Here is a 25,509-nt window from a genome sequence, read left to right as displayed (position 1 = left end):
AAATATTGTGTATGACTTTATTTTGTTTATTATCATAAGCATATAAATTTGAATAATATTCAGTCAATTACTGCAGAAGGATTACATTTTTCATTATCTGTTTATCCAGAAAGGCCTCATATCCTTTTTATACAAAACTGCTTTTTGTATGTTTTTTATATATATATTTTTATAGAATAACCTGTTGCTGAGAAGAGAAAATTGTAAGTAGAAAATATGATTTTTAGTAAGTTTATACCTAACATGTTTTTTTTTTTTTTTTTTTGCCTAGTTAACTGTATTAAATTTTAGGTTCCCATTCCTATTAATGTCTATTAAATTCTTATGAAACCAAACTGGATATTTTTCATAGGTTTTACTAGTTGATTTAGTGGAACAGTGTTTTTAGTAACAACCTACTAGAGTTCTTCAGAAGTTTGTTGACATCCTGTCTATTAAAATAAATTTGCCAGTCTGTTTTCTGTTTCGAACTTGACTTTATTCGAAGAAAGTTGAAGTTCTAACCATATAATTAGTAATAAAGAGTGTGATGATAGCAATGAGAAATCTTTGGCATTCTATGCTAATAAAAGCATTTTTCTACACTGACATTTTGTTTAGTTTTCACTTGTGAATCTGTTTCAAATATGTGTGGATGTGTATCTATATGTATATGCACACATAATCACATATTTTTTCCCAAAATTTAATTTTCTTTCTAAAATGTGGGTGTAACTTGTGGTCTGGCACTTTTTAACATTTGGAATATATGATATACACTTTATACAATGTTATGTGTAATGCACTAAAAATATGTTAGTTGTATAATTCTATAGCTTTAAGATTTTGGTATTTTTATATTGAAACTATCTTGTAAATGTATTATTATTATTTTATTATTTTTTTTTTTTTTGAGGAACATTTCATGGATGTGACCCAAAATCAAGAATTTCTTTTGTTGCCAGCAGAAGAAATTCAAAAGTTGCTTGCTAGCGACGATTTAAATGTACCAAGTGAAGAAGTAATATTCCATTCATTGATGCTGTGGCTAAGGTATGATTTACCAAACAGGAAATGTGACCTTCCTCATTTGCTAGCAGTAGTCAAACTACCTCTTTTATCTCCACAGGTACATAAACTGTTTTTTATGTGATATATATGTATATAATATATTTTTACTTCCTATTTGTTCTAGAAGAATAGACATTTTATATGATAATAGTGACAAACAAAAGTATATGCTACAATATGAAATATTTTCATATTCTAGCATATACCTTTGTTTGTCATAGCTTAGTAAACTTCCAATTATGTAGAATAATTAATGTGAGAGGGGAAGCACAAATAATTTATGTTCTGTTTATACTTGACCATGACCACTAGTTGAGAGGAATTTGAAATTAATCATTCCAATAATGAATGCAGCCATTAACCATGTTTAGCAGTCATGTATGCTTGAACTGTGATAATCAAAATTATCAAAAAAAAGAAAACAAGAGTAGTACGCTTAATATTTTACCCTTGCGGTTTTTGGCACATTTGATTTTTTCAATTTTCATTCTTCTTAAAATGAATGAAAATTGAAAATTTTTAAAAAGATTTTATGAAATTTAAACATACTTTGAGTATTAACATAATGCTGGCATTAATGAAATTTTGTTGCCAAATTGAACACATTCACTAACCTTGTTTATCAGCAGGGAAAGTGGATGAATTCTGATGAAGTTAAAAAGAGCTGAAGTTGGTGTTGAAATACAATGATGAATAGCAAGACATTGAATTGTTAAGAGCAGCCTGTCTACTTTCAGAGGTTTGACTTAAATGTACCTGCACTTGGAAGAATTTCTATGATGATGATTGTTACAAAACTGCGGGATTAATGATTCCTAGAATTTAATCTCTATCATTCCTTTCTCAAAGGCAGAAACTAAGAGAAAGGAGGGTTATATGTGGGTTTCCCCCATTTTGGTACCTTAAAGAAAAAGCAATATAAGTGCATAAGTGGAAAAATATTTAAACAGGAGCATTATAACTGTTAAAAAATGCATAGTACTTCATAGAATTGACTATGGGACCAGAAGAAAAATGTCACAAGCAAGATAGCACTACAAGAGAGAATATTATAGCAGGAATTTATTGTATACACAAATGAAAATATGTTTCAGATGCTCCAGAATTCCTTGAAGTCAAAAGCCAGATAAACATTGCATTTTTGGTGTATGAGTTTGTTAGTCTTGGGGGGGGGGAGGATGGTTTTCAGGTCCAACTAAATCCACAGTTCCTCCAAGTTCTTCCATATATATTGCTAATAAATTTAAAGGGATCACTTCAATTTTTTTCAAAATGTCAGGACTGACTTAGAATATTCCTAGGGACTTACACGACAAATTTCATATTGACTGATTAACCCATTTCCATTCCCCCCCCCCCAAAAAAGAACTTGGCTCTCTATCATATGAATATTATGGGATGTTTTGAGAACACTTGTTGAGTATAATATAAAGTTTTTAAATTGAGGTTTAGTATTAGATAATCAGATATGCCTGAAGTGTAACACAATCTGTATACCTAACTTGCTTAGAGTATAACTCCAGTTACCATCCTTGTCTGAAATATAACAGATTGCTTCATTAACCATAATTTTATGTGAAGTGGAGGCAATGTGACTTTTTTTAGGCCTACCAAACTTTTGTGTTCACTACTTTGTTGTACAAAACTGCCTTTGTGTAGTTACTCCTTGTGTGTTGCTGACTTTGTGCTCTGCTATTATTTCATATATAAAAACATGACATTTTAGTGTAACTAGATTCTTCTTCTTTGTCCTTGCCTTCTTCCCACGTTCATGTGGGGTTGGCATTCCCTTCCTTAATTCTCTTCCTCCATTCCTTTCTAACCAGGGCTTCCTCTCTCCTCCATCCTCTCTTTCAAATCCTCTGCCACCTTGCCCTTCCATCTCAGCTTAGGTCTCCCCCCCTCTTCCTCTTCCCTATCACCTCCAGCTTTTCACACTTCTTCCCTACATACTCCTCACTTCTTCGTTCCACATGCCCAAGCCACCCCAACCTAGATTCCTGTTTTTTTTACTCAGAGGTCCCACCTTAACCGTACCTCTAATGTAGTAATTTCTTAACCTGTTCTTCCTCATTACACCACACATCCATCTTAGCATCCTCATCTCCGCCACTTCCATCTTCTTCTCCTGGGCCTTTGTAATTGCCCATGTCTCAGCACCGTACATCAGTGCGGGTCTGACCACAGTTTTATACACTTCCCTTCATTCTACAATTAACTTTCTTATCTCACAGCACCCCACTCATCTTTCTCCAGTTCAACCATCCACATTGCACTCTGTGCTGTATTTCTGTACTCAATTCTCCATCCCTCTCAACAATCTATCCCAGATACTTAAATTTCGAAACAGATGGTAACTTTTCCTCCTGCAGTTTTATAGAACTCTCAACTTCTCCATTCAATACCATATATTCTGTCTTTGTTCTACTTATCCTCATGCCTCTATCTTCCAATGCTTTCCTCCATTCCTCCAATTTCTTCTCTGCCTTTCCTTGGGATGATTCGCACAGTACAATATCATCCGTGAACAGCATACTCCATGGTGCTCTACTCTTCACTTCTCTCACCAGATCAAACAGATATGGGCTGAGAGCTGATCCCTGGTGCAGTCCAACTTCTACAGAGAACCCCCTCAGTCATACCTACACTGCTCTTAACCTGAGTCACCGCTCCCTCGTACATATCCTTTACAAGCCTTACATACTTTTCCGATGTACCCTTCTCCCTCATAGATCTCCGTACCTCTTGTCTGGGCACTCTATCATATGCTTTTTCCAGTCTATAAACACCATGTGCAACTCTACTTGCATCTCCCTGTATCTTTCCATCACCTGCCTTAAAGCAAAGAAAGCATCTGTTGCTCCTCTTCCCGGCATGAAACCAAACTGTTTCTATCCTATTTCCGTCTCCTGTCTTAACCTTCCTTACACAATTCTTTCCCAGATCTTCATCGAATGAGACATTAACTTTATTCCCCCTGTAGTTCCCACATTCCTGCACATCACCCTTTCCTTTAAAGATTGGCACAAGTATACTTTCCCTCCACTCATCGGGTATCCTCTCCTGCTGCCATAGTTTTTCCATCAAGTCCCATAGGATATCAATCCCTTCTTCTTCCAGACTACTCCATACCTCTACTGGTATCTGATGAGCACCTACTGCTTTCCCTCTCTTCATTTTTCTGAGTGCACTTTCCACTCCTTTCCTGCTTATGCCTTCCACTACTCTCACATTCATCTCTCCATCCTCGCATAGTGCTCTTGGGTTTCCTCATTTAATAGCTTCTTAAAATAGTCTTTTCTGGGTCCTGAATAACCACTCCCCTCTCATATTTTATCTGTTTTATCGATAAGTCCTTCGATGCCTTAGCTCTCGCTTTGGCTATTCTCATCAGTTGCCTATCTCCCTCTTTTCTTTCCAGTTTCCCATAGGCCTCGTCCACTGCCCTCACCTTTGCTATTGCCACAGCCCTTTTTGCCTTCTTTATCTTCCTGGCTACCTGTTACATCCCATCTTTTCTTCATCTCCATCTTTTGTTTTATCACCGATTGCACTTCCTCATTCCAACAACAAGCCTCCTTTCCCTCCGGCATCCCCTTTCCTGATGTTTTCCCCAACAACTCTTCACCAACTTACCTTAAGAAACAGCTATTTGTTTTCCACCACTCTTGCACATCTTCCGGTAACTTTATTCCTTTTAGCACCTTTTCCCTGAACTCCTTCCTCAAACCCTCCTCTTTCAATTTCCACCACTTTAACCTTTTCTCCCTCTGTCCTTGAATATTTCCTACTTTTGTCCACTGCATCCTCCCAATCGGTTACAAGCAATCTATGTTGTGCAGACACACTTTCTCTGTTTATCACTTTGCTGTTCCTCATTTCCTTTAGATGCCCCCTACGGCACATGATATAGTCAATCTGGCTTGTCCTTTCCCCACTCCTGTATGTTATCAGCTGGCTTTCTTTCTTTTCGAAGTATGTGTTAATTATCGCCAGGTCGAATGCCACTGCGTGTTCTACTATCCTCTTCCCTTCTCTGTTTCTTTCCTCAATACTCTACCTTCCATACACTCTTCCTTCTTCTTTCATGCCTCTTCCTAAATGACCATTTAGATCCTAATCTAGTGTAATCTAGTGTAACTAGATTACTTAGCCAAATATCCAAAAAAAAAAAAATTATTGTACCTGTTATATTTAATTTTATTAATAAATTTCAGTTACTTGGAAGGGGTACAATATTTCTTTATCTTACTTATTAGTCCTGATGGCAAGATTTAGTATTTTTCTTCCAGTACAAGGCTGCCAATATTGTGTCAAGTTTAGGTTTGAGGTAACCAGTTTAATTGTAACCCACTCAAATATCAATCCACTCAAAGCCCCTGAAGAAGTAGGGGATTGACGGCCACGTGATGGAATGTTCTATATTATAATATTATAATATATGTAAATGTATTGTTATTTAAAATTAGTATTGACATAAACATAACCATTAGTTTTAATATAATTTTAGCTGACGGTAATGAAAATTCATCAGTAAAGTGTAATGAAAAATTCATTATCATATAGTAATATACTTCTTAAAATTAATATGTATAGGCCATGCTGAATTAAGATAACCTAGTTGGGCTAACTTGATTACCAGATTTGTATGCACAATAATACTTATGTCTAAGCGCCATTAAAAAGAAAAACACATACTCTCACATATATATACAGTCACTATAATGTCCAATTGGCATAATTACAATGGCATTAACGTTGCGCAAAAGTATTCATTAAACTATAAGCTAATAATATAACCGATTATGCATACTAATAATAATATTATTTACCCTGATACCATGCATTGCTAACTAGCTACTGGGACTACAGGTAAATTAGTCTAAATATAAAAACACAAAACAAAAACTAAATTCTTCTAGATTAAATTCCATACATATAGGTATTACGGTACTTACATACGAATTAGGGGCCTTATATAAATACAGACTACGCATTAAATATAAACAATGGACGCAAAAACGAAAAGAATAACATGCTGTATGGGTATCACAGCATAAATTGCACCCCTGGACCTGAAATGGCCACACAGGACCCGTTTCTTCCTAAAAACGGTCACATTGCATCCAATGCTGCCACACCCCTAGGGATTAACACAATAAGCAAAGAAACAAAAAACCATATATGACTAAACAACGAAGAAGATAGTATATACATGCACCAAATAAGACCGTTAAAATTCATAAAATGTAGTAGCAAACTTTGTAAGACCTGTCCATACATGCACAACGTACACCGTACAAACACCGAAAATGAACCAACCTTCTGTCACACAAAAAACGTCATTTACTTAATCACTTGTAAGATATGTGGTATACAATACATCGGACAAACTAGTACAGAGCTCCACTTCCGTATGAACTTACACTGCTCACAAATTAACAAATACGATGAGAACTCCACAAAAGACGACAAACCCAGCAAAACAGACAAATACAATAACGAAATTGAATATAAGCATTTCCAAAAGCATAATTTCATCAACACATCCATTGCCATTCTGGCCATTATCGCAAACAGTACCAAGAGAGAAATCATGGAAGACTTGTACATACTCCTATATAAATCCCTATACCCTTATGGATTAAACAGTCGGTTCACCGGCAGAAATTTCACATACACTAGCCCCGATAAATGTACTTACACCATTTTTCAGCTCAGCAAAAACTGTCACAATAATGGGATTAAAAACGGTAAAATATTACAAGAGTATAATAAAGATAACTATAAAAAGCCACCAGATATGGACTTTTAAAGACTCCTAATAGAATGGGACACTGATCCCATAAATATTAAAAACATACACAATACTCTATTCTCTATTAAAATAAGCAAGCTAAAAACCCTAAATAATGTATACCAAAAGCAAAAAACAGAACAAACACCTCAACAATACCCTCAAAGACATATTTAAATTCAGAATAGGCATAAATTACCAACCACACCAAAATAGAATACTGCTTAATCAAATTCCTAAACCGACCATATGACAAGGTAAGCATAAGTAACATCATAAATAATAATAAGAATTGCTTACCCATTAAAAACACCCAAATTAAAGTTAGATACAGCTACACCAAACCTATAGGATTAACAATCTGCAACTACAAAAACACGATAGATAAAATGAATGAAGAAGACCAACCCTGTCACTGCCAAGAAAGTAAATATAAAGACTTCATTAATACACATTACAACCATATAATTACAGGCGACCTCAACATTATCGAAGATAATGCACTTAGAGAGACCATGAAAAAGGGTACAAAATTCAGACCGAACACCCCAGTCAATTTGAAAAACATACGAAAATCAGTATAACAGATCTATTACAATTTGCATTTAAAGCTGCATACAAACACAGCGAACCAATGGAATCATTGCAAAACTAGATAAACACCACCACTGAAAGCACATTGACCAGTTTCAAAGAAAACATAACACAAAAAAAATAAACAAATTAAACTAAGAAACTTCAATAGCAAAATAAAAGAAATACAAAACAAATTCATGATCACAAGCACAGACAAGGCAAATAATAACTTCAGCATTATATGTAAAAAATACTACATAGAAGCTGTCAAAGAGGAATTGAATCACAATGACACATACAAATATATAGACGCCAAACCAAACAGCATCAGCAAAAAAATCTTGGCTATGCATAAAAAACTTAAAATAAAAATAGACAGGATGCAATCCCCTTACATATATTGGATACCAAAATATCACAAAGTGCCAACAGGAAAAAGATTTATTACATCAGGCAGAAATAGTTATATAAAGTATTCCAGTAAGATAATGGAAGATAAATTAAAAGACATTACTAATGAAATAAAAAACACCAGAATTATCAAGGACAACAAAAAATATTTGGACTATATCACAAAACAAAGCAATAACATAAAAAGTATATACACATACAACTTCAAAAACCTCTTTACAAGTATAGCACACGGCAGTTTAATAGAAGTACTCCTGCTATACAACCAAAAATATCACAATATCATAAAATGCAGCAAACAATATTGGAATGACCTCGTCAAACTCTGTATCAAAGGAAACTATGTACTAATGGGAGATAAGATATACATGCAATGCAGGGGGATAGGATAGCTTTACCTGCACATGCTCCATAGCTTACCATTTCATGCTCCATAGCTAACCTTTACCTGCACCACTATGAAAGCAGCATCACAGTCAATATTACATTTTACAGATTTATTGATGACGTCCTTGGATCAACCATGACAATTTTGTAACAGTAGCACAGTATATTTACCCAACAGACCTAACCATTGAACGTACAAACCCGGTAACAATCAGCAATCTGCTTAGACAGCGAAATCACCATCAACCATAATAAAATATATACACATCACTATGATAAGAGAGACCACTTTAACTTCAATACGATAAAACTCACCCACTGGGAGAGCAATATAGCAAAGCACATACATGGAAGTACAATCAGAAATCAAACAAACAGGTTGTTAAAAATATGCAACAATATAAATAGCATAAAGGTAGCCATTCAAAAACTCAATAAAACTCTCAACATAAATAAAATACCCACCCAATATAGTAGGCATCATATAAAAGTAGCCATACATGCAAATCTTAGAACGTACCACCCTAATGTCGACCCACATACATTCATTGAAAATAACCTAAAAATACCATAGCATTTAATAAAATTAATCCCCATGTTTATACGGTTTTTTGCGCTTAGACGAGGCTCTTTGTCTGACTGCACTACAACCCTCAGCAAACCCCCCCCCCTCTGCCAAGATAAAAATAAGATAAAAGTATTAGAAAATATCGCCTAGTAAGAGGCTGTATATATGTATATAGCCATAACATAGGACATATGTGCTGTAGAAAAGCATTACCAGTGCAGTCTGAGGTAAGGCAGAAACAAATGTACAAAACTGTAAAAACATATGTAAATACATATAAATACAATATGATAAGACAAACTTAAACCCCATTGTTGGCATATTTCATAAGGAATTAACAGAAAACCAACCACCCAACAACCAAATAAACACTCCCACAGCAGACATTAGCATAGGATGTCGGGGCTTGAGGCTAATAGTAGTAGTAGTGGCACATGATGCAAGAAAGCAAGTGTAGGAGCTTATGCAGCATCAGCCAAAAAAAAAAATCACACCATTCCCTCCAAATGCCTGTCCAGTTCCTCCTTAAATTTATTTAACCTATCAACTTCCACAACGACAGATGGAAGTTTGTTCCAGCAATTAACCACCCGCTGGCTAAAGGCAAATTTCCGCACATCTATTCTACATCTGTCCTTTCTTAATTTGAACTTATGTCCCCGTAGATTGGTAATCTGAACAAGTGGAAGGATCCCATCAGAATTCAGCGTGCTCAACCCATTCAAGGCCTTATAGACCTCAATCAGATCACCGCGCAGGTGCCTAGTCTCCAGCCACTGCAATTTGCAGAACTTAAGCCTCTCTTGGTAAGAGAATCCCTTCATTCCCCTCACCAATCGTGTTGCTCTTCTCTGTACACGCTCAAGCAAATCTACATCCTTCCTAAAATGAGGCCTCCAGACCTGTACGCAGTACTCAAGGCGTGGCCTGACCATTGCCTTATACAGAGGGACAATCACCTCCTTTTCCCTGCTAGCAAAATTCCTATATATCATTGACAAAACCCCATGACCCGCCCTAGCAGCCTGTCTGCACTGCTCAGAAAACTTCATATCTGACTGCACAATTACTCCCAGGTCTTTTTCATTTTCTACCACCCTAAATGTAGTACCACACAGTTGGTACGTTTCTCTGGGGTTACTTCTACCCATATGCAGTACTTTGCATTTGTCAAGGTTGAACTTCAGTTGCCACTTCTTAGCCCACTGCCCAAATTATCTAGATCCTGTTGCAGTAGCACACTGCCATTACTGCCATTAACAACCCTGCCAACCTTTGTGTCATCTGCAAACTTCGACATTAAGCCTGATATACCTTCATCAATATCATTGATAAATACACAAAACAACAGTGGACCCAACACCGAACCCTGTGGGACTCCACTAATAACATTAGTCCACGAAGAGCAGCACCCATTGATTACCACCCTCTGTCTTCTCCCACTTAACCATCCTTTTATCCATTGTAGCAACTTACCCTTAATACCATTCTGCTCCAATTTGTACAGTAGTCTTCCATGCGCAACAGTGTCAAAAGCTTTCCTGAAATCCAAGTATATGATATCAAAATTATTTTTTTGCATCCAGTTCCTTTGTGACCACATCATAATAACCAATCAAATTTGTCAGACAAGACTTTCCCTTAACAAACCCATGCTGTGTTTGAATTATTGCTGCAGTCTTGTCTAGATGATCCTGCAATGCATCTTTAACCAGCGACTCCATTATTTTACCCGGAACAGAAGTTAAACTAACTGGTCTGTAATTACTCATGTCACCCTTCGATCCACCTTTGTGAATTGGGGACACATTTGCACATCTCCAATCCGTGGGAACCTCCCCTGAGTCCAAGGATGCTCTCATAATTATGGCTAAGCGTTTGCTTAGTTGCTTTGCCACCTCCTTTAAAATAACTGGATAGATCCCATCCACCCCAGGTGCCTTACTTGTGTTTAACTTCAACAATTTCTCCTCCACTTTGCTCTGTTATTACAAAATCATTAAGCACACTGCTACAATTTGATAACCTTCTTCCATTTTCAAATTGTAATAATTCCTCACGTGTGAATGTAGATGCAAAATACTCATTCAGTTTGTTTGCTATCTGAACAGGATCATCAACAGTCGAACCATCGATGTCAAGTGGACCAATCATATTCATCCCCTTCCTTTTAGAGTTTATATAAGTAAAGAAATCCTTGCTGTTTTTCTTTGCATCTTTTGCCAAAGATTTCTCGTAATCCGCCTTCGCCTGCCGAACCTTCTTTGTGACCTGATTACAGACTAGCTTATATCTGCCACAGGCTTCTGCGTCACCTGATAATTTATATGCATCCCATGCATTTTTCTTCTCTGTCACGAGTCTCATTAGTTCATTTGATAACCATTTAGGCCTAAACCTTGAACGATATTTCTTAATCGGTATATAAAGTCTAGTAGCTTCCACGATTAATTCTTTGGATGCTTCCCACTTAGAATTTACTGTTTGTAACATCGTCAGTTGATCCCACTGTACAGAACTTAAAAACTGTCTGAGACCACTGTACTCCCCTTTACGGAAGCAGAAACCCTTTCCTTTACCCCTGACGGTAGTTACCTCTTTGAGTAAATCCCACTTCAGCACACTGTGATCACTGCCACCTAGTGGTTCCTTTATCTGCAAATTCTTAATACACAAATGATCACTGCTGATAACCAGATCAAGAGTATTACTTTCTCTGGTTGCCTCTCGAACATGCTGCTGCAGAAAACAATCATCCAATAAATCCACAAAAGTCTGACTAGTGTGTGAGTGACCAACCCACAAGTTCCAGTCAATATCTGGGAAGTTAAAATCCCCCATTATAAGACATTCTGATTTACTGGCCCACTCTATTTCTCTGTACAATTGTTCATTGTACTCATTCGAGTCATTAGGCCTATAACACACTCCTACTCTTATTTTTCCTTTTGCAGTGCTTATCTCACACCAAACTGACTCAGCAGAGCACTGTTCATCTATATTAACTGGGTGCACTTCCTTTGATTTTATGTTTTTCTTAATTAACAGCATAACACCCCCTCCCTTTCTGTCCTGTCTATCCTTTCTGTACACATTGTACTCCCCAAATTCCAGTTCTGCATTCCTTATATCTTTGTGACACCACGTCTCTGCTATCCCAACAATATCCGCCTTTGATGTCTTGACCAACACTTCAAATTCATCAAATTTATTTACTATACTTCTAGCATTGGTATACATGCAAGCATACATGCTCCTATGCCTATTCCTTGTTACCCTAACACATCCCATATACCCAACTATTCCATGATGACTGCCATCCGTCCCTGAAACCCCCAACACCCCTCGCTCCAGGTCGCTTCTTATTCTAATAGAAGTTGTGCAAGAATCACCTTCACCTCTGCCTGCGGTTACTGTTAAACTATTAGTCTTTGTATCCCCCCAAACTAGCAGTTTTCCGCTCACCTAACACTGCCTCAATAGCATCAGCAAATATTCTTGCACCCTTTCTATTTAAGTGTATCCCATCCCTGTAGAAGCAATCTCTCCTGTTAACAAGTACAGTCCAGGCTGAAAAAAATTCTACCCCTTGAGCCTTGCACAATCTTTCCAGGGCCGAATTGATCGACAAGGCTCTCATCATGTACTCCCTCCTATCGTGTCTGGGCAGAATTGCAGACACTTTCAAATTCAACCCTATTTCACGGCTTTTTTTCAACAGTGACCTGTACTTGTTGAGTAATTCCGCCAATCTCCTACTCTTAATATCATTAGTGCCAACGTGTACAACTATATCACCTTTTGTGCCCTTGAAAGATGATATCCGCTCTACAACGTCATCAACCTTTTCCCCTGGCAGACATACCCTGGTCCTGTTCCACCTATCCTTTTTACAAAGGATGTTCCCCGTTTCCCTGACAATAGTCACCAACAACTACTAGTTCCTGTGGGACCAGCGCATTCTGCCTTAGGGGTTGCCGCTGTGTTGCGTGATGACCAAGTGCAAGCTCTGCCGTTGATGTGGGCAGCTGAGAGCCTGATGGGCCCCTCAATTTAGATCTTTCGAGGGCATCCACCCTGTCCTTCAAACTCTCATATAGGCCCAAACAACGCTGAGTTGTCGCCTGATTTCCTTACATCGCGCACACACAAAGACATCCCCCATGGCAATATCATGTTCCGTTCCAGAGAGTTCGGCAAACATTTCACAAGTTGCACATTTTTTTAGGCTGTGATGCGTTGGAGAATTGCCTCCCTCAGTTCTCCCCCGAGTCACAGCACTCCTGCCACTTTGTGCACGTTGCTTTGCTGCTCTAGTCTGGGGCATGGTAGTTTAAATTAATAAAATCAATAAATTAAATATCAATAGTATTTGAATAGAAACTATTAAATAGAAACAGTGAAGCGTATTACTATATAATTATGCGTTAGAGCTACCTAGCTACCTCAGTTAAAAAATTTGAATTCCCTACCACTATATCCAAAAACAATGGCTACAAAAATGGAACGAAATAACAGTTTTACCTATCGTAAGTAAAATCCACAAAAACTCTTTATCTAAATTAAAAATAAAAAATAACCAGCGTAACTATAACTATATGACTACGTATTAAATACAATATAAAATAACAATCATGTAAATAAAAGGCAAACACTTATTGGTTTTGCGGAGCTTGTAACTGACAGCTGTAACTTTTAAAGAGATTCAGCGCCCTCAACGCTAATGCACAAACACGACACAGTATAAAGTAAGTGCGAATGCGCAGTAAAAAACTTCGCTACCTATATAACAATTAAAAGGCAGGAAATAACCTCTTTCTAATCTACAACTTCCACAGGACAGTAACAGTAGGTAAGAGCTTTCACAATATCGGATATTTACCCGTTGGGCTTTGTGTTGCCTATCACAGCAAACTGTGATGGGAACATTTAAATTTAATGAAAATTTGAGATTAAATTTAAAATGTAAAATTGAAAAATTAAATTTAAATTAAAATTTAAAATGTAAAATTGAAAAATTAAATTAAAATTTAAAATGTAAAATTGAAAAATTAAATTAAAATTTAAAATGTAAATTTGAAAGTTAAATTAATATAACAAAAGGCAAAACTGGTATAGGGACAACAAAAACGGGTAGGTATGAGACATTACATCAGATGGGCTGTCAATCCACTCAAAGCCTCAGAAGAAGTAGGGGATTGACGGCCACATGATGGAATGTTCTATATTATAATATTATAATATATGTAAATGTATTGTTATTTAAAATTAGTATTGACATAAACATAACCATTAGTTTTAATATAATTTTAGCTGAATGTAATGAAAATTCATCAGTAAAGTGTAATGAAAAATTCGTTACCATATAGTAATATACTTCTTAAAATTAATATGTATAGGCCATGCTGAATTAAGATAACCTAGTTGGGCTAACTTGATTACCAGATTTGTATGCACAATAATACTTATGTCAAAACGCCATTAAAAAAGAAAAACATAAAAGCAGACCGAAAGATGAATTCTTTGGAACTAAGGTAAGCTCATTTGGGATTTTTCTTTTAAATGAAATGCAAATTGGCAGATGTAAAAATTTTAAAGGAGTGAGGTTCCTGTAATATGGTTAGAACATAGTCAAGAGCAATTGATTGTTAAGGAACAATTAATTGGAAGAAAGTTTAAACATTTTCTATATATTTAATATGGAAGGTGTTTTCTTTTTTCTGCCAGTGTGAATGATAGGCTTAACTGATCGGGCTGGGAGTGGTCTCAAATTCAAGCTATTTCTTCCTAGGTGTGCACAAAGTTGTTAAAATTTAAAAATTCCAAATATTCACAGGACGGGTTAGTTCTGTACGGCAAACGAGAATAGTTCAACTTTCACTTCATAGATGGAGTCACAGGAAGATGTTAACTGTTAAATAGACAGTTGTCTATGTTGATAAGGCATTTTTTTTTTCAGATTAACAATTTGCACGTTCACACAATCGTGTCCTTTGTTCCAAAAAATAAAAAATAAAATTAATAATAATTCTCTACTAGCTCTGCCTACCTTAAAAGAAATAACTAATAGTTAGGATTCCATTGCACTGCTCACTCACTATATGTCTCCACGTTGTGCATGCGAGCTCATACACTCATTGCCATTGATTGCATTTAATGCATTTAAAATATTCAGAATTCATCATTTTATTGTTATCAACTTCAAGTGTTTTTGTTTTTTAAGGTGAGTAATAATTTAAGGATTTACAATTATGTCACAGTCAGAAAGATGTGTCTGCTGCCATTCTACTATGATTGGTCATGTTGAACGTACCTCCAAGCGAAGAAGATACATGCCTTTTCGTGTTTCTGAAAATGTATTCAGGATCAGTCTGAAATGGTAAAATCAAAGAAAATTTATAAGTTTCCTCAAATACAAGAAATGACAAAGGAATTGACACGTACTGGCTTACCTGCTTATGATACAAGGATTCGACGTGTACTGGCTTACTTGCTTACAACAAAATACACACTACATTTCTTTAGAACAGCTAGAGAAAACTTTATATTAGCATTAGTTGAGGCACATATGATGCAAGAAATCAAGCTTAAGCAGCATCAGCCAAAAAAAAGAAACAAAACGTTCCCATTTCACCCCTCCGTTCAATCCAAATACCTGTCCAGCGCAGCCTTAAATTTATTTAGGCTATCAACTTCCACAACAAAGGATGGAAGTCTGTTCCACCAATCAACAACCTGCTGGCTAAAGGCAAACTTCCGCACATCTATCCTACATCGGTCTTTCCTCAATTTGAATTTATGCCCTCTCGGGTGATTATTCTGAGCAAGGGGAAAAATCCCATCAGCATTGAGCATGCTCAAACCATTCAAGGCTTTATACACGTCAATCAGATCACATCGCAGGTGTCTAGTCTCCAGACACTGTAAATTTGCAAAACTTAAGCCTTTCTTCATAAGAGCAAGCCTTTCTTCATAAGCCCTTTGTTCCATTCACTAATCTTGTTGCCCTTCTCTGTACTCGTTCCAACAGCTCTACATCCTTCTTAAAATTAGGCCTCCAGACCTGTATACAGTACTCAAGGTGTGGCCTGACCTGACCATTGCCATATACAAGGGGTTAATCACCTCCTTATCCCTGCTAGAAAAATTCATGTATATCATTGACAAGACACTATGAGCTACTCTTGCAGACCATCTGCACTGCTCAGAAAACTTCATATCTGCCTGCACAATTACCCCCAGGTCCCTTTCGTTTTCTACCACTGTCAGTGTAGTACCACAGAGTTGATATGTTACTCCGAGGTTAATGCTTCTCATATGTAGTACTTTACATTTGTCAATGTTAAACTTCATTTGCCACCTCTCAGCCCATCTGCTCAACTTTTCTAGATCCTGTTGCAGCAGCGTACTGTCATTAGTCCTTAACAATCCTGCAACAACCTTCGTATCGTCTGCAAACTTGGACATTAAGCTTGATATACCATCATCAGTATCATTTATAAATACAGAAAACAACAATGAATCCAACACTGAACCCTGAGGGACTCCACTAATAACATTAGTCCACGATGAGCAGTGTCCATTGATTACCACTCTCTGTCTTCTCTCACCCAACCATCCCTTTATCCATAGGAGCAATTTGCCAACAATGCCACACTGCTCCAATTTGTTCAGCAGTCTTCCATGCGCAACAGTATCAAAAGCCTTTCTAAGATCCAAATATATGATTTCAAAGTTATTAGTTATTCCCTGCATCCAGTTCCTTTGTGACCACATCATAGTATCCAATCAAATTGATCAGGCAAGACTTTCCCTTAACAAAACCATGCTGCGTCCGAGCTATAACTGAAGTCTTGTCTAGATGACCCTGCAGTGCTTCTTTAACCAGTGCTTCTATTAATTTTCCTGGAACAGAAGTTAAACTAACAGGTCTATAATTACTTGTGTCGCCCTTTGATCCTTCTTTGTGAATTGGGGTCACATTTCCACAACTGCAGTCCATGGGTACCTTCCTTGTGTCCAGAGAAGCTCTCATAATTATGGCTAAGGGTTTGCTTCCTTTGCTGGCTCCTTTAATATAACTGGATAGATCCCATCCACTCGGGGTGCCTTTTTTATGTTTATCTTCAACAATTTCTCCTCCACTTTCCTCTGAGTTATTACAAAATCATCTAGCTCACTGCCAGAGTTTAATTCACCTCTGTCATTCCTCTGTCATTTGTCAGATGAACTAATGAGGCATATGGCAGAGAAGAAAAATGCATGCGATACTTACAAATTAACACTTGACACAGAAGTGTATGATAGATACAAGTTGATATGCAACCAAGTTACAAAGGAGGTTAGGCAGGCAAAGGCAGATTACGAGAAATCCTTGGCAAGGGATGCAAAGAAAAACAGCAAAGAGTTCTTTACTTATGTTAATTCTAGAAAGAAGGGGATGAATCAGATTGGTCCACTTGATATTGATGGGTCAACTGTTGATGATCCTGCTCAGGTAGCTAACAAACTAAATGAATATTTTGCATCGACATTCACACATGAGGAGTTATTCAGCAAGGGGAATGCCAGAGGTGTATTCAACTCTAGTAGTAAGCTACAGAATCTTGAAATAACTGGGAGTAAAGTGGAGGAGAAACTGTTGAAGATAAACACAAGAAAGGCACCCGGGGTGGATGGGATCTATCCAGTTATATTAAAGGAGGCAGCAAAGGAAGTAAGCAAACCCTTAGCCATAATTATGAGAGCTTCATTGGACTCAGGGGAGGTACCCATAGACTGGAAATGTGCAAATGTGACCCCAATTCACAAAGGAGGATCAAAGGCTGACACAAGTAATTATAGACCTGTGAGCTTAACTTCTGTTCCAGGAAAATTAATAGAGGCACTGGTTAAAGAAGCACTGCAGGATCATTTAGACAAGACTTCAGTTATAGCTCAGACACAGCATGGTTTTGTTAAGGGGAAGTCTTGCCTGACCAACTTGATTGGATATTATGATGCAGTCACAAAAGAACTGGATGCAGGGAATAACTTTGATATTATATACTTGGATCTTAGAAAGGCTTTTGATACTGTTGCACATGGAAGACTGCTGCACAAATTGGAGCAGTGTGGCATTGGAGGCAAATTGCTGCTATGGATAAAGGGGTGGTTGAGGGAGAGAACACAGAGAGTGGTAATCAATGGACACTGCTCATCGTGGACTAATGTTATTAGTGGAGTCCCTCAGGGCTCAGTGTTGGGTCCATTATTGTTTTCTGTATTTATAAATGATATTGATGATGGTACATCAAGCTTAATGTCCAAGTTTGCAGATGGTACAAAGGTTGGCAGGGTTGTCAAGGACACTACTGACACTATGGTGCTGCAACAGGATCTGGAAAGGTTGAGCAGATGGGCTGAGAGGTGGCAAATGAAGTTTAACATTGACAAATGTAAAGTACTACACATGGGAAACAGCAACCCCAGAGCAACGTATCAACTCTGTGGTACTACACTGACAGTGGTAGAGAATGAAAGGGACTTGGGGTGGTTGTGCAGGCAGATATGAAGTTCTCTGAGCAGTGCAGACGGGCTGCAAGAGTAGCTCATGGAGTATTGTCAATGATATACAGGAATTTTTCCAGCAGGGATAAGGAGGTGATTATTCCATTGTATAAGGCAATGGTCAGGCCACACCTAGAGTACTGATACAGGTCTGGAGGCCTCATTTCAAGAAGGATGTAGAGCTGCTGGAACGAGTATAGAGAAGGGCAACAAGATTAGTGAATGGAATAAAGGGGTGCTCTTACGAAGAAAGGCTTAAGTTTTGCAAATTACAGTGTCTGGAGACTAGGCACCAGCGAGGTGATCTGATAGAGGTGTATAAAGCCTTGAATGGTTTAAGCATGCTCAATGCTGATGGGATTCTTCCTCTAGCTCAGAAAAATCACCTGAGAGGGCATAAATTCAAATTGAGGAAAGACAGATGTAGGATAGACGTGAGGAAATTTGCCTTTAGCCAGCGGGTGGTTGGTTGGTGGAACAGACTTCCATCCCTTGTCGTGGAGGTTGATAGCCTAAATAAGTTTAAGGCTCAGCTGGACAGGTATTTGGAACGAACGGAGGGGTGAAGTGGAAGTGGGTTTTTTTTTTTTTTTTTTGGCTGATGCTGCATAAGCTTGCTTTCTTGCATCAAATGCCTCTACTAATGCTAATGCTAATTCCCCTCCCTGAATAACTTCTCATGTGTGAATGTAGATGCAAAATACTCATTTAGTTTGTTAGCCACCTGAGCAGGATCATCAACAGTTGAACCATCAGTATCCAGTGGACCAATCTGATTCATCCCTTTCCTTCTAGAGTTTACATAGGTAAAGAACTCTTTGCTGTTTTTCTTTGCATCCTTTGCCAAAGATTTCTCATAATCCGCTTTTGCCTGCCTGATCTCCTTTGTGACTTGGTTACAGAACAGCTTATATCTATCTTAGGCTTCCATGTCACCCATTAATTTATATGTATCCCATGCATTTTTCTTTTCTGCCATATGTCTCATTAGTTCATCTGGCATCCATTTAGGTCTAAACCTTGATCAATATTACTTATTTGGTATGTAAAGCCAACTAAGCTTCCAAGATGAATTCTTGGAAGCTTTGTATTAATTAAGCTTCCATGATTAATTCTTTGAATGCTTCCCATTTAGAATTTACTGTTGGTATCATTATTAGTTGGTCCCACTCACAATTTAAATACTGTCTCAGACCACCGTAGTGGCCTTTACGAAAGCAAAAACCGCTTCCTTTACCCCTGCTGGTAGTTACCTCTTCCCACTTCAGCACACTGTGATCACTGTCACCCAGTGGTTCCTTTATCTGCAGAGTCTTAATGCATGAAGAACCACTACTGATAATCAGATGAAGAGTATTACTCCCTCTTGTTGCCTCCCGAACAAGCTGGTGTAAAAAACAATTATCCAATAAATCCACAAAAGCTTTTCTAGTGTGTGTGAATGACCAACCCACAAATTCCAGTCAATATCTAGGAAATTAAAATCCCCCATTATAAGACTCTCTGATTTACTGGCCCACTATTTCTCTGTACAGTTTCTTATTATACTCATCAGCGTCATTAGGTCTATGACACACTCCTACTCTCAATTTTGATCTCCCAATGCTCATGTCCCACCAAATTGACTCGACACTGCACTGCACTATCCAGCGATGTCAACTGGCTTCACTTCCTTGGATTTTATGTGTTTCTTAACTAATAGCATAACCCCTCCTCCCTTCCTATCCTGTCTATTCTTCCTGTACACATTGTACTCCCCAAATTCCTTTTCTTCGTTTCTTATATCTGTGTGACGCCACATCTCTGATATTCCAACAATATCTGCCTTTGATGTTTTGATCAATACCTCAAATTCATCAAATTTATTTACCAAACTCCTAGCATTGGTGTATATGCAAGTATACAAGCACCTGTTCCTATTCTTAGTTACCCTAACACAACCCATGTGTTTATTTGTACTGCAATGACTCCCAGCAGTCTCTGAAATACCCTGCATCTTGTTTTCCAGGCTGCTGCTCATTCCAATAGAAGCAGTGCTAGAATCACTTTCACCTCTGCCAGTGGCTGCTGTTAATCTATTAGTCCTTGTATCCCCCCCCAAGCTAGCAGGTTTCTGACCCACCTAACACTGCATCGATAGCATCAGCAAATATTCTTGCACCTTTTCTATTTAAGTGTATTCCATCCCTGTAGAAGCAGTCTCTCTTGTTAACAAGTACAGACCAAGCTGAAAAAAATTCTACCTCTTGAGCCTTGCAGAGTCTTTCCAGGGCCGAATTGATCGACAAGGCTCTCATCATATACTCCCTCCTATCGTGTCTGGGCAGAATTGCAGACACTTCCAAATTCGACCCTAATTCATGGCTTTTTTTTTAACAGTGACCAACAACTACTAGTTCCTGTGGGACCAGCGCATTCTGCCTTGGGGGTTGCTGCTGTGTTGCGTGATGATCAAGTGTGTTGATGTGGGCAGCTGAGAGCTTGATTGACCCCTCAATTTAGATCCTTCAAGGGCTCTCATATAGGCCCATAACAACACAGAGTTGTCATCTGATTTCCTCCCACTCCTTACATCACGCACACACAATGACATTCCCCTTGGCAATATCGTGTCCCGTACCTGATTGCTCCACAAACATCAAACAAGCAGTGCATTTTAATAGGCTGTGATTCAGAGGGCAACTGCCCCCCCCCCCCCCCCCCCCTTGGTTCTCCCCTGAGCCACAGCACTCCCATTAGCTTGAGGTTTTTGCTTTGCTGCTCTGGTCTGAGTCATGATTTCGATTCAATTGCAGTACAAAATTATAACCCTAAACTTGTATTCCGTTATATAACTTCCGTATCAAGTTATGTATTAATTAATTATGTTACATTTGTAAAATCTAAGTTGTTGTATGTATTTAGTTAAAAAGTATAATTTAATTGACAATGAAGTTTAACAAGATTAATAAATTTTACTGATTAATTGATAATATTATATATTATACTATACTAAGCTAATGGAATATAACATTGTATCGTATAACAATGGCTGCAAGTTACGAACGGTAAATCTACGGACACTTAATTATTAATTAACTTCCAAAATCTCGCTGTTTCAATTCAGAATAAACCAAGGATCTTGACTAAGTCTATAAGTTACTTATAGAAAATAATTTATTATAACAAATAGTCAATAAAGCAACTAAATATAGTTAAAAAACTTTCTGTTCGCTGGAGCTTCAAAACTTGTAAAACACGGATTGGATACCCTTACCGATACTAAGTAATAACCTACAAAATCTCTAAGTTAAAATTTAAACTAAGTATCGTAACTAGGAATATAGAGCTACTCTAGAAAATAAATTAATATGCCAATTTAAGTTAATAAAACAGAAAAAACTTCTCTATTTTATTTTCTGGAGCTGCAAAAACTTCTCCTGAACAAGGCTACTCTCGTTCCCAATCCCCTATAAAATACTACTGAATTCACATTCTAATGAGGTAACAAAAAATTTAAAAGAGAAATTCAGGTATGCATTAGTTTCAAGTCTGTGGTTGAGAATTTTTTAGAGAACAATAGAGATTGGTACTACCAGACTACAGTTGAAAATATGTTGGCGAACTTCAAGAAGTTGGGCCACAACATGATTGTCATGGTACATTTTTACATTCCACATATGTAAGTTTTGAAAGTGTAAGTGTAAGAACAGGGTAAGAGGTTTAAACAGGACATTAAACACATGGAGATGAGGTACAAGGGGAGTTGAAATGTCAATATCAGGGCTGATACTGCACAGTATCTCTTCAGTATCAGCCCTGTCAATATCAGGGCTGATACTGAAGAGATACTGTGCAGTAGAAGCATCTGCAAGAAAACGAAACACTAATAATGAAACTTTGACCGAGTTTTTAAAGTGAAAGGTGAGGGTTTAGCATACTTTTTTAATATTATGCCCTTTTCAGTAGTATTATAAAGTGATGACAATGAATTGTCCAAAAATTTTCAGGAAAATATCAGGCAATAAAAACTGTGCTACCAATTGTGAAAGTTTTTCAACAGGCACAGCTTGGGAAAATATCAAGCAGTAAAAACTGTGCTAGCAATTGCAAAATTTTAGCAATGGGTTTAGTTTCCTATTTGCATAGAAAATTAGGTTTTAATGTACTTTTTAATGTTCTCCCCTTTTCAGTAGTATTTTATAGAGATGACAATGAAATGTCCAAAAATTTTCAGAAAATATCAGGCAATAAAAACTGTGCTACTAATTGCGAAATTTTACCAAATGTCCTAAGGCAGGCTGCCTTACAGTGTGTAGATTTGACTCCATCCAATTTGACTTTGCCATTCTCATTTAAGAGATGGCAGTTTCCTATTCAGCTGAATTTTGCGATGACTATAAATAAAAGTCAAGGGCAAACATTTGATAGAGATTTGGGATTTTGCTTACTAACCCTGTATTTAGTCACGGCTAATTGTATACAGCAATGTCTAAGGTCAGATCATTCTAGCATGTTAAGATATAGTTACCAAAAGTGTACAAGAATATAAAAAATTTCCTTTTCAAAAAGTATTATAGAGACTGTACTACATTTTGTAAGTGTGAAATTGTTGCGCAACTTGCAGATTTCGAATAATCGGAAAGATGTTGAAATGAAAGAAAATTTATAAGTTTCCTCAGATACAATAAATGAGAAGGATTTGATGTGTACTGGCTTACGCGGAATCACCCCTGCTCACGACAAAACATGGACTACATTTCTTTAGGACAACTAGAGAAAAACTCTGCTACCAATTGCGAAATTTTCGCAATGGTACTGCTAGTTCAAATTTAAAAATGATAAAAGGATAAATTAACTGAACCAAGGAACTGAAATTTGTTTGTGTTAACTGTTAAAAGAAAAATAAATGTTGAACTTTTGTTTATTTCAATGTTCTTTTATGGTTTAGTTATATCTAATCAACGTTAATAATTCAACAACCAAAAAACATAAATCTTATATACAGTCGATTCCGGTTATTTGGGACATATTGCGACTAGTGCATTTTGGCTCGATTAAGCGGCTGCCCCAACCCCTCACTTTACAGTTGATTCTCTTTACAATCAAATCATGTTATGATGGACTCACCATAGTAAAATATCGTTCACTATATGATATGTAGTAAGTGCCAGTCATTGTGATCATGTTTGTGAATTGAAATTTAATTATATTAAAGAGCAATTCTAATAAGTGAAAATAGGAGGAATATTATCCACAGGCTATAAAAGTAAAGATATATTAAGCACAAATTTATGCTTTGTTACATTACCAATTAAAAAATTAAATGATTTGTGAAAATCGGAAGAATATTTTCCACACGATAGCAAAATAAATTTATGCTTACGTGCATAGCTTAATTAATATGTACTGTAATATGTACATGCTAACTAGTTGATATTTCTGTTCACTGACATTTGGGAGAGGGGTTAAAATTTAAAACAGTAAAAAAGATGAGCACTCAATAACAAAGAACATGGCCCACACAAATTGCAACTAACACGATATGCACAAGTGAGAATGGAGTAATGAATTGTGAAGCTTAAAAATTGTAATGAAGAGAAGATTCTCAAAAGTTATTTCTGTTTTTCATATGATTGAAGGTTTCATGGAAGGGGAAACATATTTCACCATAATAACTTAAAAACCCACAGAATTCCAGCTGTCAGTATTATCGCAAATTCAGTAATACAGTCAGTCCTCGTATAACACGTGTTTACACTACACGAATTTGATCATACACGATTTATAAATAGGGGAACGATATCTTATATAACATGAACCGAATTCGCTTATGCATAATTCGCCTTTGTGTTTACAAGAAATGACAGTCGAACGTGGAATCACCCCAACTGAACGCAACACAATAGGAATGAAGAGAAGATTCTGAAAATGTATTTATGTGTTTTATATCAGTGAAGGGGAAACACATTTCACCATAATAACGTAAAAACCAACACAATTCCAGCTATCAGTATAATTGCAAATGCAATTAGATCGAGTTTACTACAGTTTATAAGATTCCACTAGCAGAAACATAACTGGAAATTGTTTTTATTGTTTTATGGTAGTAACCCCTAGAAATGTGCTTTAGTAAAATGTGAGATGTTAATAGTGTATCTCTGTGTATCAAGCGTGCCTCCTCGTTTTGTAATTGTGCTTTATTCCCTAAAAATGAGTTAAATACTTAAAAGGTGTGAAAAGAAAGCATCCTGGTGAAGACACTGCAGATTCAGAGAGAAAAAGAAAAGCAATATCAATAAACAGAGGCGGACTGGGTCAAAAATTCTCACCCGGGAAAATTTGTAGTGGCCTCATACTATGGTTTATGGCCAAAATCACACCGGCCTCCGGCCCACTGGGGTTTCCCCAGTAAGGCTTTTGGCCAATCCGCCTCTGTCGATAGAGAAAAAATATGAAATTGTGAAACGCTTTGAGCAAAATGAAAGACTATGTGATATTGCACGTGCTACAGACCTAAATGAGGCAACGCCGAGAATTAGAAAGAATGTAGTGAAAATAAAAACAACTTTCATAGCAGGAACAATTCAAAGTGTAATTGAAATCCATTAGATTAAGACACAAAGAATTGGAAGAGATGGAACGGCTGTCATCTGTTTGGATAGAAAATCAAACAAAGTACAAGTTTGCTTACGATAGAAGCAGAAGCATTAGCAATATTTTATTACGTAATAGTCGTAATAAAATACTTACGTATTTTATTACGATTATTTATTGTGTTTGGTAATGTTTTGGTTACAAATGTGTGTTCAATCTTGGGTGGTTGGCACCTAACCCTATTTTTCCCATAGGGCCTGTTGTTTATATTGCACGATTTTGCATTGCACGAGGGTTTCTAGGAACACAACTATCATGCTATACGAGGACTGACTGTATCAAGTTTATAATAGATTGCACAAAAGCCCAATAAACTGGAAACTGCTAATTGTTTTTATTGTTTAATGGTTGTGACCTCCAGAATGTGGTATGGTTGGAGACAATTGTAGGGTAATCTCAAGTGCTGCGGTCTCCTGCCCCGGTTAAATGGCATTTTTCCCAATTAAGCGGAGAAAACCCTGGCTGTTTTCTCGATTAGGTTCTGTTCTGTTCTTTAAGATTTGTCCCAGATAAACAGCTGACCTGATTTTCTGGT

The 25,509-nt window shown here is 37.1% G+C and overlaps 1 protein-coding gene across 1 annotated transcript in view; it reads left to right on the top strand.

Moving 5' to 3' along the window:
• LOC150085545 (kelch-like protein 5) overlaps window positions 1-25,509 on the top strand; it is a 380,377-nt gene that overhangs the window by 143,963 nt on the left and 210,905 nt on the right. Inside the window, exon 6 of the mRNA XM_090373332.1 lies at window positions 896-1,108. Coding sequence (XP_090229458.1) covers window positions 896-1,108 — 213 coding nt within the window. The remainder of the gene's footprint in view (window positions 1-895; window positions 1,109-25,509) is intronic.

Source organism: Mastigoproctus giganteus, chromosome 5 (genome assembly GCF_048544385.1).
Source record: "Mastigoproctus giganteus isolate SK-2022 chromosome 5, ASM4854438v1, whole genome shotgun sequence".
Taxonomy (NCBI): domain Eukaryota; kingdom Metazoa; phylum Arthropoda; class Arachnida; order Uropygi; family Thelyphonidae; genus Mastigoproctus; species Mastigoproctus giganteus.
This window is presented reverse-complemented; position numbering and strand designations above follow the sequence as displayed.